This window comes from Stegodyphus dumicola, chromosome 6 (assembly GCF_044657685.1).
Source record: "Stegodyphus dumicola isolate Sdum_Otavi_A_Nest chromosome 6, ASM4465768v1".
Taxonomy (NCBI): domain Eukaryota; kingdom Metazoa; phylum Arthropoda; class Arachnida; order Araneae; family Eresidae; genus Stegodyphus; species Stegodyphus dumicola.
In genome coordinates, this window is record NC_140773.1 from 71,457,542 (window position 1) to 71,473,604 (window position 16,063).

Here is a 16,063-nt window from a genome sequence, read left to right on the forward strand (position 1 = left end):
CGTTTGACAGCTTAATGCTGTTACAAGATGCCTTTGTGTATATTTTTTTCAATAAATGTTAGTTAATTTCATTTCAATTTTTTCAACTAATTCCGTTCATTAACTTAATTAATTAGTTAATTAACGATAAGGTTTTGTGAAACTTAACTCATTTATAGAGAACTGGTATTAAATAATAAAATAACAATTTCATTATGAATTTGCATACTGCAATGTACTTGGTCATTACTGAATAATCGAATCCTATCTATGTAGAGGTAATATTATTTTCTGAAACAAATTTTATATTTTGTTTAAATTAACCCTCTAAATTTTTACTTTACAAATATTCTTATTTATTTCTTTTGGTAAAATAATTGCTTTTAAATACTTTTTATATTATTACAATCTGCAAGATAAATTCAGCTTTAACTCAGTAAATCTCTTCCGGAAGAGACAGATAAAAAAAAATGGATTTTAATTCCATTTTCATATAAAGATTTCAGATGATAAGAATTTGAATCTCGTTTTATTTCAAAACACTATTAATAGTTATTAATTTATATTTTATATTATGTATTCACTTTTGAATTTTCAGATTATTTTTTCTACTTTTTAGTTCAGCCATATTTCAATCTATTAAGCGCTGAGGCTTACATGTAATCTACAAAATTCCCGTTTCGATTCTGAGTAGAGACACAAACTTAGTAATGAAAATATTTCCATTAAGCTTTCGAAAAATAGAATGTTTTCGTACTGATTTCTGTTGTACCTGAACTCGTAAATAGCTTTCTCATTCGTACAGCTGGTGACATGGGTGATATCTGATCCCGGTATCTTGTAACAAGAAGGAAAGAGTTCGTCGCCTGGATAGCCATTTTCATCGAATACTCCGTACCTATAATGAGCCCATTCACGAACCAGAGCTTTAGCTGAAACAAAAAATGGGAACATATTCTTAATAATTAACAGATATTTCATAATTTAATTTTTATGCAAGAAGGCAATAAACTTTTAATATTTAATAGTATTTTTCTTTAGCTAATGGCGAGTTAACAGCATTAAACATTTTCTGGAATTCGAGTGGAATACCGGTGGCCTTTACCTGGCTAAAAAAATAAATAAATAAAAAAATTTAAAAAAAATCTCTTGCGACCTCTGCAGCATTATAGTGTGTGCCGGCTCATTGTGGAGTAGAAAGAAATGAGAATGCAGATTTCCTCGTAGAATTATAAAATTAAACAACTTCACAGCTCAATAATGACTACTGCAGCTTGCACAGCCGACACTCAGAATGGTAATAAAATCGAAATTAACACAAAAAAATTTCAATAAAATAGAAGCATTTATCAAAGAGAAGAAAGTCCTCCTCCCCTCAAAAAAGGTTCTTACGCCATTCTCTTAGTACAAAGTTCTGCTAATTAATTATAAAGCTTGAATTTCGTCGTAAGAATAAAAAACAAAATTTGCTGGGTGAGCAATAAAACGTTTGCGAAGTTTTCGAAGTCTGGGATTTACACTAACCATATCGCGATCAACGATTTGCATTAACAATTCGAGGGTAAACCAAAAAACGAAGCATTAACGAAAATAACTATTTTATTACGTATTTATTTACAAATGCCTGGCTTTTGGCACTTAGCCTTTATAGTCATCTCTCTTCTCAGCACATCCAGGTGCCAGAATTAAAACTGTTTAATACAGAGCACGTTTAAAATGTTCTCTGGCAATAGGTTATCCAGAGTCACAAAAGGAACACACTGGAGAATTTCCGAGTCTAATGTAAAAGCAATAAGCACTGAGGCAATCGCGTCAAATCAAAAGATCAAAAGACGGCTGTAGCACCATAGCTGTAGCACGAAGAGAAGGGATATTATACGCTTTTGTCCAGAAGATAATGCCAAGACTTTCCCGTAGTTTCTATGCACAAATCTGGATAATGGATCTTACTAAATTCTACATTTATCATTATCTTCACTTTCATTTCTCTGGTACTCCATAATGCGTTGGTACACACTGAAGAGTATTTCAGAGATATCGGCCCTCATAATTATGTTTCGAGTCGCAAGTTCTGCTATTGTTAAGAAACGAAATGACAGATCTAGAATCCAAAAGGATGATTGCGTTGGAAAAAAAAAATGATTTGCTTCCAGTTAACCGCGGTGTTAACACCTAGATGTTAGAAAAAAAAATTGCTGTGCACACTCAGCTCCAGAACCTTTGTCCCTGTTCTTCGTTGAACTGCCAGCGTGTGTGGATCCACTGAAACCTTGTATTTTCGATTAAGGTTTTCTCCTTGTCCTTAAATTTGAGCTTATCAAAAGTCGACTGCAATAATTTAGAAATCAGAAAAACAACAGACAGAAATGTGACTCAAAATGAAGTTAAAGAATTTTTAGTTGTGAAAATAATGAAAAGATTTTGGTATTTTACGCTCTAGAACAACACACCGCAAACAATTTTCCACAAAAAGATTCACACATATAGTGATTCAAAAATTTCTGGCAAAAATGTAAAAATATTTAGAAGACACAGATAAAAGCAGATTTGTAATAGAATATGTATGTGTAAATGGCAGATAGAGGAGATATAAAACGGTGCTAAGCGGTAGAAAAAAAATCAGACATAAATCGTCATTCTCCGTTTCTCCGTGCGGATTTTGATACATAGTTACACGAAAACGTAGCTTGCCGATATATATATATATATATATATTTTAATGTGTGTGAAGCTTCGAACAGAAATAGAGCAATAATAGCTCAAAGAAAGTAATCTCAAAGGAGGCTCTCTTTTTTTTTTGGCGGGGGGGGGTCAGCTGCTTGCTCATTTCAGCCGCAGCCTCATAGATGAAATGCATGTCGGCGAAGTCCGTATTCATGCAGCGATGAAGTTAGCATATTGTCTATATTTTCCTATTTTGGACAATACTAAGTTCAAAAGAGAAATAAAAGAAAGAAACTGGAACAAAATTTGCACAGTAGGAACATAAAAATAGTAATTTAATAATTTTTTTGGTTTCTTAAAATTTAAAACGTGTATCTTACCATATTAAATAATCATAAACAAGAGAATGTAAATTAATATTTAAGAAACATACCTTTACTGCTTTTGGCGCTGGTTAAAAATTTACTAGGAATATGTATTCGAAGACCTTGCTTTCCGCATCCGGCATGTTGAATTGTATATGGATTGTCAAAAAGATCATTATTAGTAATGAATATATCTGGATGTTTTGATTCTTGGTTGTACTTTATCCATTTCCGGCTAGGTGAAATTGAAGAATACCTTTTCGGAATGAGGAAAATTACTTCTTTAAAGAACACCTGTCCACGAGTTGCTGACTGAAGAATATCGGAAGCTTCTTTGAATGTTCTCTAAAATATTAGAAAAAAAAAGGAATTTAACAGCTTAATATTAATTAAACACCAAAAATCAGTTTGTAGAGACATTAGGAATTTTTGGAAGCAGAAAACGTGAAAAATGAGCAATGCCCTCGCCGGGACTTGAACCATGGATCTCTCGAATATGCGCTGAGCATGCTGACCATTACACCATGAGGGCATGCTAAGAAGGCTGGAGAAATACCTTATAAGTTATAATAATGAATATTTTCTAAGAAGATTAAAGATTTAATCACGCTCGAAATTGATAGAATCTTATTTAAAATTTATGTCAGTTACGGTTATTGCTTAGTATTATATTTAACATGGCGTGTTTCCCTGCTAGTCAAATGGAATGTCAGATTCTCTGCTTTGCTACAACAGAAATTAGGTTAAGTGAATTGATTTAGGCAAAACATATGAGGGTTATCTGCGTGAGGGAAGTTATGCGTAGGTTCAAAGGGAGGAGTTTCTAAAGGAAACTTGCACATATTTGTATTACACATGAAGAAAACCACGAAAATACTCCAGCAGCCAAGTCAACGAAAAGAATTTGAACCCAGCTGGAACAATCGATGTTCAGAAGCAAAGTTATCAAGGAGCTTATCGACGTTTTTGTAAACAACAACTTGGTATTATTGATTCTTAAATTCTATGTGACCTGTAGGGAAGTATACGCTTTTTGTAGGAAACTGTAGGAAAGTTTTCCGCTACCGGAAATATCGTGTGCGCAAACAGTTTGCGTTGGCGTGTTTAATCATATTTGGTCAAACGATTTTTGGCATTTGAAAGAAAGAGACTTGCTTTAGAACTCTGTGTTGTGAACTTTGTAAAAAAATATCGCTATCCTTAAGGACAAGGTGTCTGAAATGGAGCAATGACGCTACCAGATTAGACCCGCCTGCGAGAACTTGTGGAAGAAGATCAGCATATAACCACTCGGAGAGCTTGCTAAAGCGTTAGATGTTAGTGCCATGTCCATTAGTCGCATTATGCATCGCAGAAACTTGACGTACAAGTTCAATGGCTGGATGCCGTATGAGCTGACTTAAACAGATAAGGACAGACGTGTTCGGACCTGCACTAATCGGCTCGAATATTAGCGCATGGACACAGTTTTGATCCGGATCGTCACTTGTGATGAAAAGTGAATTTACTTCAACAGTACAGGCCGAAAAGGGGGTTGGTCTGCGCCCGGTTATACCGTCGACAGCGTCGCAAAGCGTAAAATTTCACTAAAAAAAAGATCATGCTTTGTATTCATTAGGACTGCTGTGGTATTATCCTCAAAGAGTTTCCAGACTTTTTTGGTCAAAGATGGCTTGTAGTTCTTCCGTGAAAATATAATATTAAGAAATATGTTATTGCCGCACGTTTATTCGTGGTCTTTGTTTACATTTATTCCCGAGATTAATGTATTGTTACGTGCATACGGGTTCGTAATGGAATGAATGCACCACAAACAATGAAAGCTTGATGAAATTAATTTTTCCAAAAACGCACACAAAAGTACTCGTACAACTGTCCTCTATATGACAGCACAGTAAGTGATTACCTCTTCAAACTACTAAACAAGCTGAACATAAGACACTACAAAGGGTCTCCAAATTCGAAAGCTCACACGGTGATCTCTTCATACTCTGAGCGAAAGTGAAAAATTGATGCTCTCTCCGGTGTTACATAGTTTTCCCCCGTCGAGTTAAGTTGCCGAGAAATTCCGTTAACTTCGATTTCTCGAAACGGCTGAAAGGCATATATAATTACACTTACATAAGTATCGGACCAAAATGTCGCTAAATTGTAGCCAAGTTTAGTGACACTTGGTCAAAATAATCGCTACCTTAACGTAGCCGTATAAGGACAACCTCAATGTTAAACGGACTTACATTTGTAACCTTATTTTTCAGGGGGATCTTCGCTTTCTGAGACCTTACGTGTTGCATTGTACAAGAGATACTACAATTTGCATAAAATTTCTCTGCGATGGTTTACATACATAACAAAATCGGTAATAGTATGATGAAATTCACATGCTAGACCAAGCTCTTAATACATACTTAATATGCAAGGCGGTACCGTAATACATAAATGTACGAATTAATGATAATAATTAAAAAATGAACTTAAATTTAGTGAAATATTTTAACGGACTAAGAATTTTCTTATTAGAAAACGCAACTTTTTTTTAGAAGAAAAACGTTTGTAAACGGGTCTTTTATCATTAAGCTAAGATTAATTTTTTTATTTACATTTTGAAGGCTTCTTTAATTGCGTTGCACTCAGTCAAAACATTCCGGCAGCTATGCCAATTCGATTAATTTTCATAACACTTAAATTAAAATTTTTACTGTTTTTGCCCTTTATCAAAATATTTTGCTCAAATCAGAAGTTATGTAAAAATGTCAGCGACATGAGAGTGACTTTAAACACAGATGTGATTTCTTAACTGCATTTGTTTTTAATTAAGATTGTTTCCTGCACTAATTAAGCGTCTGTCGCCTGCTATGCGCTGCTGACTGACCACAGACTAATGACTGATCCGCTAAACCTTGAAATTATAGAACTTTTGTGGATAAAACTAGAGATTTCCAGTTATCTGATTGATTAGGTAGATTCAGTTGAATCCCGCTAATCAGCCTCAGGAGATAACGAAGGAACCGCTTGGTCTCGGCCAACTTCCTGTATATTTAACGTTATTTTATGCCGCTATAGCGGACATTAAAAAGTATGAAAATCGGATATAATGAATAAAAAATTTGCTAAATTTTAAAGCGATTCACGTTAGGGTGTTAGGATCAACAATTCCATCCTTTACGTTACTTTTCTTTTATCTTCATCTCCAATTTTCTCTGTGTTCTAAAAAAGACTTTACAGGACAAGTGTGAAACCAAGTCTAGGAGAGAGCAAATATGCATGACTTAGGAAACGAGTATTGAGCACTGATCCAAAGAGCTTCAGTGGGTTCTCTGATTCCATTTAAATTCTTTGCTGAACTATTAGATAGAGCTCTACTCCAGGCTGATGCTATGATGGAAATTTTGCGATTTTTTCTATTCAGGGAAAGAAGGAGTAAATCTGATGAGCTAGGCTATGCAATCGATTCGTCTTTTACAAAATGAAATTTAGATGCTGATCGGTTTCTTTTGTCTGAGTATAAATGCTCTTCAAGTTATATCTTTCGAATAAGGGTATTGCATTATTTAGCTCTTTTACACGATATAGAATATAGTACTTTACATAGGTTATTGACTCTTAGCTTTCCATGAAATTTTCATGCAATCCATAAAATTTTCATGCAATCCATAAAATATATCCATAAAATTTTCATGCTTTCCATAAAATTTTCATGCAATCTGCATCACCAGAGAAGAAAATGACATGCTATTTTTCCCCTATGAAACTAAGGAAAAGTTAAAAATAAATTCGTCAATAGTTTTTGTTATTCAGTTTAGTATTTTTATATTGTTTTATTCACAGTTATGAATGAAGTAAGTTATCGTGTAAAATTATTAAAATATAGTCGAAAAGAAAATCAACAAATTTAATGACTGAACGTAATAATCATTGCAATTAAATTTTAATATGATTTTTTAAACTAGATTTATTATTCACGTCTATGGTAGATATGACACTATCAATAAGTTTTTTTTTTCATTATTATTACTCATCATTCATTTTTTAAACGTTTTTGTGGGATAATCCATTTTTCTTATCGGATCGCATATAGCGAAAATACTTCTGGTCTTTTGAAGTTCATTACAGTCGCACTCGACTATACATTATAAAAGAATTCTATTAGCAGTTGAAATTATTCACATGCTAGAGCTTGTAGCAATGGATTTTTAATATCAACATTTCTCAAAAGGGTGACACATTGTAATATGAAATAAATAATTTTTTAGTTTTATTCCCTTCTTCTTTCAATTCTGTGTCTTTTTTCTAATTGCATAACCTTCCATCGCATTTGAAAAGGAAATTATCCTGATAGAGTTAGGAAAATAAACTGGTGTCTAATAAAATCTTAGTTAAGAAATTAAAAGAATAAAATTAAAGTCTTGATTGCTTGAAATTAAGTATTAAGAGCAAGAGAAATTACCAATTCTTAGAGCAAATTATTACGGACGTCTAAATTAATAAAGATGAATAACAGTTGCAGATAAAGTGATGGAGTTAAAAAATGTATTTTTTGGTCCAGATTTTGCAGCAGTTAAATTTTAGAACACGAAACAAATTGTCAACAACGTTAAAAATGCTACTTTTCAAACAAATCATACAAAATTATATTAGCCTGGACTGGTCAAAATTCGAGCAGTTTCAAAAAGGATATGTTAAAAATAAATATCAGAAAAAAATTAATTGCTGATAAAGAAAGTGGAAAAAACAAACAAATGCGGGAAAAGCAGAAAGTCAAAGGACGGACATTCTGCCAGTTAAAGTGTTGTCCAGAAAGGCCGAAACTAGCGGTCATTTATCTACTTCATTTATGACTTAAAATTTATTATAATTTCCAAATTCATACCTATCTTTCTCTGGGCAACAAAACTTTGACGGAAGTTAAGACTCTTAAGGAAAGAAAAGCCCCATCTGCATGTCAAAGGCTTATTCTCTAGGTAGTGCAATGAATTTAAGAAAGCGGATAAAATGTTTTGTTCCCGAAAGTATTAACGGTGATTACCTTGGTCTTGCAACTCCAGTGCTAGTGATCTCTTACAGCAGAGCTCCTGCAAACTTGAACTATTAAAAGATAAGGGTAACAAATATTGTCACTTATGAAGACCTTAGTTTGCTCTCATGTTGTCATCAGATCGGATTCGGGGGAAAAGTTTTTTTTGCCCAGTCGTATCCTGCTTTTCAGCTAGAATTATATTGGCAGGGCATCGCGGTCAGAAAGCGTTGGACTCTTCTCTGTTTATTTTTGAAGCTACTATTCTCCATTAAAATTTCTTTCCATATTCTCATATTGTTTCTAGCATTCTCTCTATTTTTAGTAACGTTTTAATAGTTTTACTTTTTTCCACTGGTGTGCTGGAAAAAGAATAATCCCTCCTTCCCCCATTGAAACAGTATGCTATACTGTATATTTAGGGTCTAAATTCAGCCGGAGGCCGGCTGAACTTTTTCATAGTTTTTGTATGAAGTTGTAAGTCCAATCAGAGCCCCAAATAAGACGAAGCTTTAATTTTATATATTTTTTTATTTAACCGTTTATCAGTAACTTAATAATTTATTAAATTGTTATTTATGTCTTTATTTAATTTTAATTTAATTATTTGAGTTATTACTTATTTCATTTATTTATTCCCCCTTCTTCTTGACGGTCCTTCAGAGGGCTGTGAAACTTCTTATTTTAGAAATTAAGCCCTCGATTGATGGCATATTATCTCAGAAAAAACAAAAGCATTGTTCGCATTAGAAATTTTAATGTATTTAGTGATAACGTTTTTCAATATGTAAATATAAATCTTTTGCTTTTTTTTTTGTAAGTCTTAGCAAAATGTGCATAAATATTATGTAAATGTATTATAGTTAAAAAAATAATCTCTTTTTTTGGCTTTATGAGAAAATTTCCCATTCATATCCATGTTTGCTACTTGGTTTTCCAAGCCTAAATCTTTTACAATATAGCCCTTACTAAAACGTTGCCGACCCTTGAGTTAGGCTATAAGTAAGTGGATGAAGTAAAATTTTATTCAAGATCAGTACTTGCAAGGTAGATTTGTAAAAAAACATCTAAATTATGCTTTGCTCATACGACAAGTTAACAAAAAAAAGTTGATTTTATTTTTTCACCAAGTGGAAGAATTGTGACAAGTTATCGCAAAGAATGAAATGAATGAAGAATTTACTGTAGATTAAATAGTATGTGTTTTTATCATATATCCCTGATTATCATAATGCATGTTATCTTTATAGCCAGCTTCAAAGTCAACATTGTATATGTCACTCTGCAAAGTTAAAATTCATTTTGGCAGGATTCTAAATATCATTCTGATCTTCTAGATGGCATATGGATTTTGGGGTCTGCTTTAAATAACAATACAAATGTCAAAGGAATACAGAAGGGAAAAAAATCTTGAAATTTACTGTTTAACTTCAGCTCGAAGTACACAGAAATTCACACAAACCTATTTTTTTCTACTTGCGGAGAAGACACCAGAGCAAAATTCAGTTATATACGATTCACAAGTTATGCTATAGTATCTGGATCCACTAACTTCACAAACTACTGCATAATATTCAAAGCAAAGGGAAGATTCACCAACTGGTAGAAAATTCGCTAATTTCGGACACAAACATAGAAGTTTCACAGTGGTAAGCTAAAACTGAAAATCTTTACTCTTAAATTTATATACTTACCTTCGAAATTCCTCTCAGTTACACATTTTGGTAGACGAAATAACAGGATTATAGAACAGAGTGTAACATAAATAAAAAAAATTATTTAAATAAACTTTACATCTCTACCTGGCAAATAATGATCAGGATGTTTATATTCTACTTCTTAATTTTTCTTTGTGTAAATTTAGGCTATTTCAAAATGGTAAAACACATGAGGGCTATTTGCTTAAAGAGAGGGATGCCTTTGTGGAGAACTAGCTAAGAGAAATCGCTGGTGATCCTTTTGCGCATGAGGAAAATCCCGAAAACCAATTACGCAGCCAGCTGTTTCGCCTGGATTCGAATCCAGATTTAAATCCCGCTTTCAGCTGCCTGAGTCACTCGGCCAATAGAAATCGTGTCACATGTGTCTCAGAAATGCATTTCCAACATATTTTGGCTCAATAATTGCTAGAAATGGACTTTAGATAAATGGCATGAGAAGAATTTTAAATAATCGACATACGCTGTTTAATGAAGTAAGTGTCAGGTTAATATAGACTAAGTTAATTCAAACTGTGTTTACAGAATTTGAAATGAATTTGTTTATAAGTTAATTGAAGTTATTTAAAATCAACTACATGAAAAAATGTTGTATTTTCTTATGAAAATTCTGATAAACCATTAAACTGTATTTGAAAATATATACATCTTTTTGTCTACCATGCATATGCGAATTTCTTTTCAACTAGAATTAACTAAAATGCTCCTTAATCTTATATTTTAATAAAGCATTTATACATAATTTTGTGTCTTTTGACAAATATGTTTTGTAAAGAATACTTTTGACTTACATTGCTTTGTTTGGTAATAAAATTTGTCTGTTCAGCTGATATACATGAAGCCAATTATTAAATTAGTCAAACTAAATTCAGAGATAACCAGCATTCGCACTTTTTGAAAGAGTTCACTGAAACATTTCAAGAACGACTTTTGAAATTTGCACAAAGGTATATTCTTACTACAGGACAAAATTATTTGGCTCTAGTGTAGAATTGAGTGCCCCTTCGATTAGCAAAATTTTTTTTTTTTAAAATTTTGGCGACGAAACCTCATTTCTGGTTACCATGATAGTTTTAACTTTGTTTTAGCTTCCTGATTTTATTTAAATGAAAATAGATTGATGTTTACATGCACAAATTTAAGGCAGTGCACTATGCCTAGTTTGTGCAATTCTAGGATTTTTTTTAAGTGAAAACAGATCGATGTGTACATGGACACAGAGTTTGTGCAAGTCTTTGACTTCTTATTTTGGTTTTGTGTAGCGGCCATTATGAAATTGTGCTTTCCTGGCGCTGATCTTGGCATCAAAAAAGAATCGCCAAAAAACAAGGGGCACCCAATTGTAAACTTTTACCAATTATTTATTACCGGAAATAAAAATTTCAATTTTTTTTCAATAAATATAAAAGATTTTAAAAATTAGAGAAGTTTTTTCAAAATCTAAATAAGCATTTACAAATGATTTTGAGTTTTCGTGACCACTTAACGTAAAATTTTGAAATCTTTTACCTTGCATTATGAGGACAAAAGCCCAGAAGATTTCTAGCTATAAACTGTTGAATTTATGAAAGGAATTGCAGTTTACTTCCCACATAATTGTATGAAATAGCCTCATTCCCCTCCTCCCAAAAAAGTGTCTTCAGAAAGAAGTTAGGTAAATTGAAAAATCAATAATCAATAATTTAATACGTTGAAAAATTCAGGGCCAAAGTTCATCGAACCCATTCATGGCCTAAAGTTAAAATATACTTAAAATTTTACGAAAAGTTTAAATTTAACTATCAATTAATCTTTCAATAATATTTCTACTTGATGCGCAAATCAATAATTATATTCAAACTTTAATGAAAACTTTTTCAAATCAATGAATATTTTATTAAATGCTGTAGGTATGTTATCTATGTTTAGTTAATTAAGCATGTTTAAACGTTTAACAATTAATTATTACTTTGCTTAGGAATTACAAAATTTCAGGTTTACTTCGATTATATATAAAAAGTAAACATTATTGAACAAATACACAAATTTATGGATTTTACATGAACAGTGAAATATAATAAACAAAGAAAAATTAATTTTTTCGATTAAATGTCGTAAAAAAGGTTAATAGAATCAAAATAGATATTAAAATTTTAAATACACAAATGCTTCAATCATAATTCATGGTCAGGCAAATGATATCCCATGAAATTTAAAAAAAAGATCTCTAGAATGTAGAGAAATGTTAGACGAATGATTTTTCTATTTCATGGTGTTAGTAATAGCTAATTGTATTAAGATGTAAACCAAATAAGGAATACTTACTTCGAGATCAAGTAGAAGTTGTTGTATTTTCGTTTCTGAAATTTCGGGATTTACAGCCACCAGCACGTTTTTGTAACCACCGTCAAAATCTATCACTACTTCTGCGCATGTCACAAAATATATCAAAAAGATAAATGTAAAACACATACAAAACATCGTTTTTTTTGACAAATCCAAGGGCTACGCTACCAGTCTAAGCGTTTTGTGCGATGCAATAAGCTGAGTTTTCCTTCCTTTTGTTGACTTAACATATCGACTGCGATAAGCTCCGACTGCGACGAAACGGGGGGGGGGATAGCTGTTTCTAATTAAAACTGACATGTGTGGCTAATGGGGAGGAGGTCATCTGTTGGTCATAAAAGAAGGTAATGAAAGAAGCTCTAATCCGAATCTACTTCAGTAATTTTTCCAGATGTCATTCTTTTAAATATACCGTTGAAATATATTATCCACGTAAAATTCTTTTGTGAGTCACACTGACGATATCTATTGTACTTTGCACACGACGTTATCTTTTGTTCTGAAAGTAAGAGACTAAGATGGCGTAGTAAACAACTCTCGCAAATAGTGTAGATTTGAAACTTAATAAAATGTAATCCTCTTTTTCGCCACCAACTCACATATACGGTTCGTTTGATGCTTTCCGGTTTTTTGTGAAAAGTTCGTTATGCGTTCGCCCTGCTCGCTTCCTTTTGACCGTTTCCAAGTACAAAATACAATGTCCGGGGCATATCCAATGTCAACTCATAACTGTTCTAAATTTTTGATTCTGGGAAACTCTCAAAAAAACTTCGGAAGTAACCTTGAAATATGGCATTAGAGGTGAGGATTTCACGGGAAAAGCTTCATCCAACGTTTTGTTATTGATACATAATTTTAAGTGCACCATAACACTCATTCTAAGTAAGCGTTTCTACAAATATTAAATTTCAGTATGGGTAACTGGTGATTGTATGTAAAAAAAAAAACGAAACACATGTGAAGGCGGAGAAAAATGACAGGACGTGGTCAAAAATTCGCTTGCATTGTATGCTTCGTTCGTCGGTATGCGTCACTGTGATAGTGATAGACTCATTATGCAGAGTCACACTCCCGCTTGTATCTGTCTTATTCTTTTTCGTTTCAATAACAACAAGTTTGTTAGAAGTTTTGTTTTTACTGCTGTTTTTTTCTTATCAGTATGCAGATGCATATAAAATTTGTGCAACGGTTCTAATAATATATAGTCAATTAAATAAACAAAAGTGTTTAACAGTTTTTCAGTTCTTTAAGTATTTTGGGACAAGATATTTTAAATAAATTACAGCCAACCTACTCTCACTATTTGAAATCGCATACGAAGGAAAAGACAGCCAAGCTGTAACATAAAGTTTTTGTCAGAAACAGACGAATGGGTGAAATAAAAAATGTAAATAAAGGAAGCAATATTATAGCTCCATCTACTTTGAGAAATATAAATTAAAGAATAAAAAAAAATTAAGACTAGGTTCTTAAAAAGATACAGCAAGCACTAACAAGCTTAAAATCCTTAATTAAAGCTGGTAGATTTTCATGAACACGAAAAAGTTCAAGAAAATCTTGTACATTAACTGAATATTTTGAAAATTTCAGTGGAATTAAAGTTAAAAGAATGCTTAAACCACCAGTACTAGATAAAAGCTTTATTACTTTTTTAAACATTAAATTCAGGCTGAGTGAAGATAACACACTAGATAACAATTATTAGAGGTGCTAAGCTTAATATTCAGCTGACTCCTGCAGCTGAAGATGAAGGTTCTACATTTAAACCTTCGAAACTATTACGCTGATTCTTGTTAGTTTAGCGCTGCTAATGAATTCAGGCTGTTTTAGGCAAAATATCAAACGTACATTAGTTTGGTCTTCAAAGATTAAATAAAATTTTTATTAATATTAAAAATATATCATACTTTATAATGTTTAATAATAATATATATATATCTTCCAATTCAGGGGTTCTCAACCAGCGGAATGCCTCCTAGGAGGGAATTTCCTATTTTCAGGAGAAAATGAGGTTAGCTTTTTATTTACCTGTTAAGTATTAATTTTAGTTTATGAGTGTGGGGAACTACTTTTGTTCAAATTTTGGTATTTATCAGCATTTTCTATACTTTTTGTTGTTTAATTTATAAAAGACATTAAAAAATCATCTTAATTTAAATAAATATATATGTATTTTTCGAGTTTGAGAAAGGAAGGAGGGAGGAATGAAGGTTTAGCAATGGTGAAAGCGGTGCATGGGACAAAAGAAGGGTTTGAGAACCACTGTTCTAATTAGAATATTGAACAGAATGTTAAAAGATGAGATAATATAATGTTAAAGATAATGTTATAAGATGTTAGAAGTTTGTTTGCTCTACATAAATTGTTAGTTTTGAAAGAAAGCTATGTGTATGCTGTGTGAAATTAATTGTTTTATTTCTTAGTTTGAACACTGCTTGAAATAAAGCTCAACACTACTTGTTATAAAAAATTCCTTTCTAACCGGAATAATAAAGATTGGAAACAGTTTCTGTCTCCGAAATTTTCTTTTACAGATTTGTTTCTAGGCTTCGCATATTTTAAATGAAAACTGTGAAATCATCAAAATTCTTCCAATTCATAACTGGAATTTATTCGTTTTGTTTTTTTAACTCTAAAGGTCAATTATTCAGAAGATTTTAATCCTTCGGTCTTTTGATGCACTGCATAGATCATAAATCTTTACATAGAAAAGAAAGAGTCTGTCTGTGCGTGTGTCTTTTGTTCGTGCTGCGCGTAAGCTAATAGACCTTACGAAATTTGGTACATAGGTGCATCTAGACAAGAGCCAGTCCACATCGAAGCAAATTTTTCAAAATTCAAATCAGATTTTTTTAATTTCATCTTTTCTGATGATATCGCACCATTTTGAATAGTTTCATTCTTTTAGAAATGTAGTTTTGGTAACAGTTTTTCATTCAGGGCTTTGTATACTGGACTGCTGACTGTTGAAAATATGAGATAAAATATTATTAATTATACACACAACACGCACATCGCTATCTTCTTATTCTGACGCGCATGTGTCTCGCGAGACACAACAGAAAGAATTTTCCTTTCTCTCTCTCTCTCTTTCTTTATTAGCTAATGGCAAAGAAGTTTGTATATTTTTAATTATGTCATCCACAAAGCACAATTTTGATTGGTTATTGCTTTCTGATGATAGTTTCATTCTTTTAGAAATTTGGTCTTGGCAACTGTTTTCCATTCATTGTTTCGGATTGCTGACTGTTTTCTCTTGGAAATATGAGATTTATTGCTTATTTCATTGCAATTTTTTTATATTATGTTTTAATTATATATTTTTAATTATATAAAAAGTTTTGCATAATTTTTTTAGAAGTTCTGCACTTCCTTTACACCATTTGAACTCTTAAGATTTTGCAACGGGAAGTTGGTTAATTTATTTATTAGGATAATTAATGTTTGTGTTAAGGGATATTGCTTATTTCATTGTAATTTTTTATACTATATAATACATTTTTTTAAAAATCTGCAGAATAAAATTTTGTGCAGTTTTTAAATTTAATGTTTGGTGTTCCCTCTAGGCATTTTTTGGTACATTTAAAAGCCAGATGAAGGCTGGCCACGTAGCGGCAGTAGTTTATAAAACAGCAATATAAATTACTGAAAGCAGAAGTGATTCCAAAAGCGTACGCCAAAATTTTTCACGCCCGGTCTCATAAGCACATAAGAGTTAATGTTTAGATGTTTAGAGTTTTATTCACATTTACGGTTATGATATGTATGTAAAATGCTTCTGTATTTGTTCATAATGCTAAGTTTATTTTGTTATTTACCTCAACTTCATAAATTAATATCATACAGTCTTTGATATGGTACGTGTTTATATCAGACCTTAACAAAAGAACCCATCTTAATAGAAATATATTTTATGAAAATGTTATTTTTATTACTACTACACGTGCTAAAGAAAAAAAAAATTAAATTTGATGCCAAACCGAAAATATTAATTGAAT

General features: G+C 32.0%; 1 protein-coding gene across 2 annotated transcripts in view; it reads right to left on the bottom strand.

Moving 5' to 3' along the window:
* Positions 1-12,678, bottom strand: part of LOC118196560 (calcium-activated chloride channel regulator 2-like) — a 59,890-nt gene extending 47,212 nt beyond the window's left edge. Inside the window, exons 1-3 of one of the 2 annotated variants that reach the window (XM_035368029.2) lie at positions 12,045-12,678; positions 3,077-3,353; positions 737-911 (exon numbers count right to left, since the gene is read on the bottom strand). In XM_035368029.2, coding sequence (XP_035223920.2) covers positions 737-911; positions 3,077-3,353; positions 12,045-12,200 — 608 coding nt within the window. In that variant the 5' untranslated portion in view covers positions 12,201-12,678. The remainder of the gene's footprint in view (positions 1-736; positions 912-3,076; positions 3,354-12,044) is intronic. The other variant, XM_035368030.2, reaches the window with a different exon arrangement.
* Between the last annotated feature and the right edge of the window lie 3,385 nt (positions 12,679-16,063).